Source organism: Trichechus manatus, unplaced genomic scaffold (assembly GCF_000243295.1).
Source record: "Trichechus manatus latirostris isolate Lorelei unplaced genomic scaffold, TriManLat1.0 scaffold00057, whole genome shotgun sequence".
NCBI lineage: Eukaryota > Metazoa > Chordata > Mammalia > Sirenia > Trichechidae > Trichechus > Trichechus manatus.
This window is the reverse complement of record NW_004443993.1, coordinates 14256743-14258198: the sequence shown is the minus strand read 5'-3', so window position 1 is coordinate 14258198 and position 1456 is coordinate 14256743. Positions and strand designations below refer to the sequence as shown.

The 1456-nt window shown below is 61.7% G+C and overlaps 1 protein-coding gene across 1 annotated transcript in view; it reads left to right on the top strand.

Moving 5' to 3' along the window:
• The first annotated feature begins 860 nt into the window (after positions 1-860).
• The window catches only part of ADAT3 (adenosine deaminase tRNA specific 3), a 1135-nt gene continuing 539 nt past the window's right edge, over positions 861-1456 (top strand). The window contains exon 1 of the mRNA XM_012556214.1: positions 861-1456. Coding sequence (XP_012411668.1) covers positions 861-1456 — 596 coding nt within the window.

The following is a 1456-nucleotide window of genomic DNA, read 5'->3' as shown; positions in this document are numbered from 1 at the left end:
CACGTCAGAGGAAGTCGGCCACGTCAGAGGAAGTCTCTGGGTTACTCTTGGCCGTGACGCAGCCCTGCTTCTGATGGCACTGGGTGGGTGGGGTGCTGAACAGCCTCAGACAGATGAGACTCAGGTTATTTCATTAAAACTTTGTTCTTCCCTGTTTCTGTCTTGACATGAAGCTGGGACTTGGGGATGTGGGTGCCTGTGTTTGGTAGCTCCTGTTTGCCCCGTCGCTCCTGAATCTCCTCCGGGTCTGAGAAGGCAGATGGCAGTGGCCGTTTTGTTATCCACACAGCGGGGTGTTACTCAGCCCTCAAGAGGAATAAGGCTCTGATACGCGCTGTGACGTGGAGGAACCTTGAAAACGTGACGCCCAGTGAGAGACGCCAGACCCGGAAGGCCAGCTAGTGCCTGATTCCACCGACGGGAATGTCCAGAACAGGCGGACCCACAGAGACAGGAGGTGGATTAGTGGTTGCCAAGTGATTGAGGAGGGAGAAATGAGGAGTGACTGCTAATGGGTGTGGGGTTTCGTTTTGGGATGGGAAGTTCTGGAACCAGATAGTGGTAATGGTGGCGCAACTCTGAACGTACTAAAACCACTGAATTTTACACTTAAAGTGGGCAGATTGTACAGTGTATCAGTTATATCTCAAGTAATTAAAAACAAAACAGCGGCAGTTTAAACTCTACAAATCGAGAGTTAGGACATGAGCGAGAGCGTGCCCAGCGGTGCGGTTTACGGTGCTGGAGCGCTCGCAAGACCTTCAGATCTGGCACCTCCTGGGATGGACTCCTCCGCTCGCCTGTGCTGACGGATGACACTCTGCTCCCGTCTCTGTCTCCACAGTCGGAGCCCGGCCAAGATGGAGCCACATGGGGACCAGGAGGCTGGGAGCCCAGAGCAAGAGCTGTCACCGTCCCCGCTGCCATGGCAAGTGCTGCCTGTCCTGTCCGAGCAGCAGAGCGGGCCAGTGGAGCTGGTGCCAGCCTATGCCGCACCAGTGCTCGAGCCGGGCCAGACTTCCCGCCTGGTCCGGGAGGTGTCAGCCGCCCTCCCGCTGACCGCCCAGCCGCACCTCAAGCGGGTGAGGCCGAACCTGGACGCCAGCCGCCCACACGCGCTCGAGCTGCTGCTGTGCCTGGCGGGACCGGACGCGGGTGTGCGCACACTCCGTGAGCTCCTGCCGTCGGCCGTGGACCCCCACGGGCTGGGGCCGCCCTTCCTGGTGCCCGTGCCCGCCCGGCCCCCTCTGACACGGCCCCAGTTCGAGGCAGCGCGGGCCCACTGGCCCTCGACCTTCCACGAAGACAAGCAGGTGACGCGCGCGCTGGCCGGCCGGCTCTTCTCAACGCAGGAGCGGGCCCGCATGCAGGGCCACATGGAGCGGGCTGTGCGGGCTGCACAGCAGGCGGCCGCGCAGGGCCTGTGGGCCGTGGGGGCCGTGGTGGTGGACCCGGG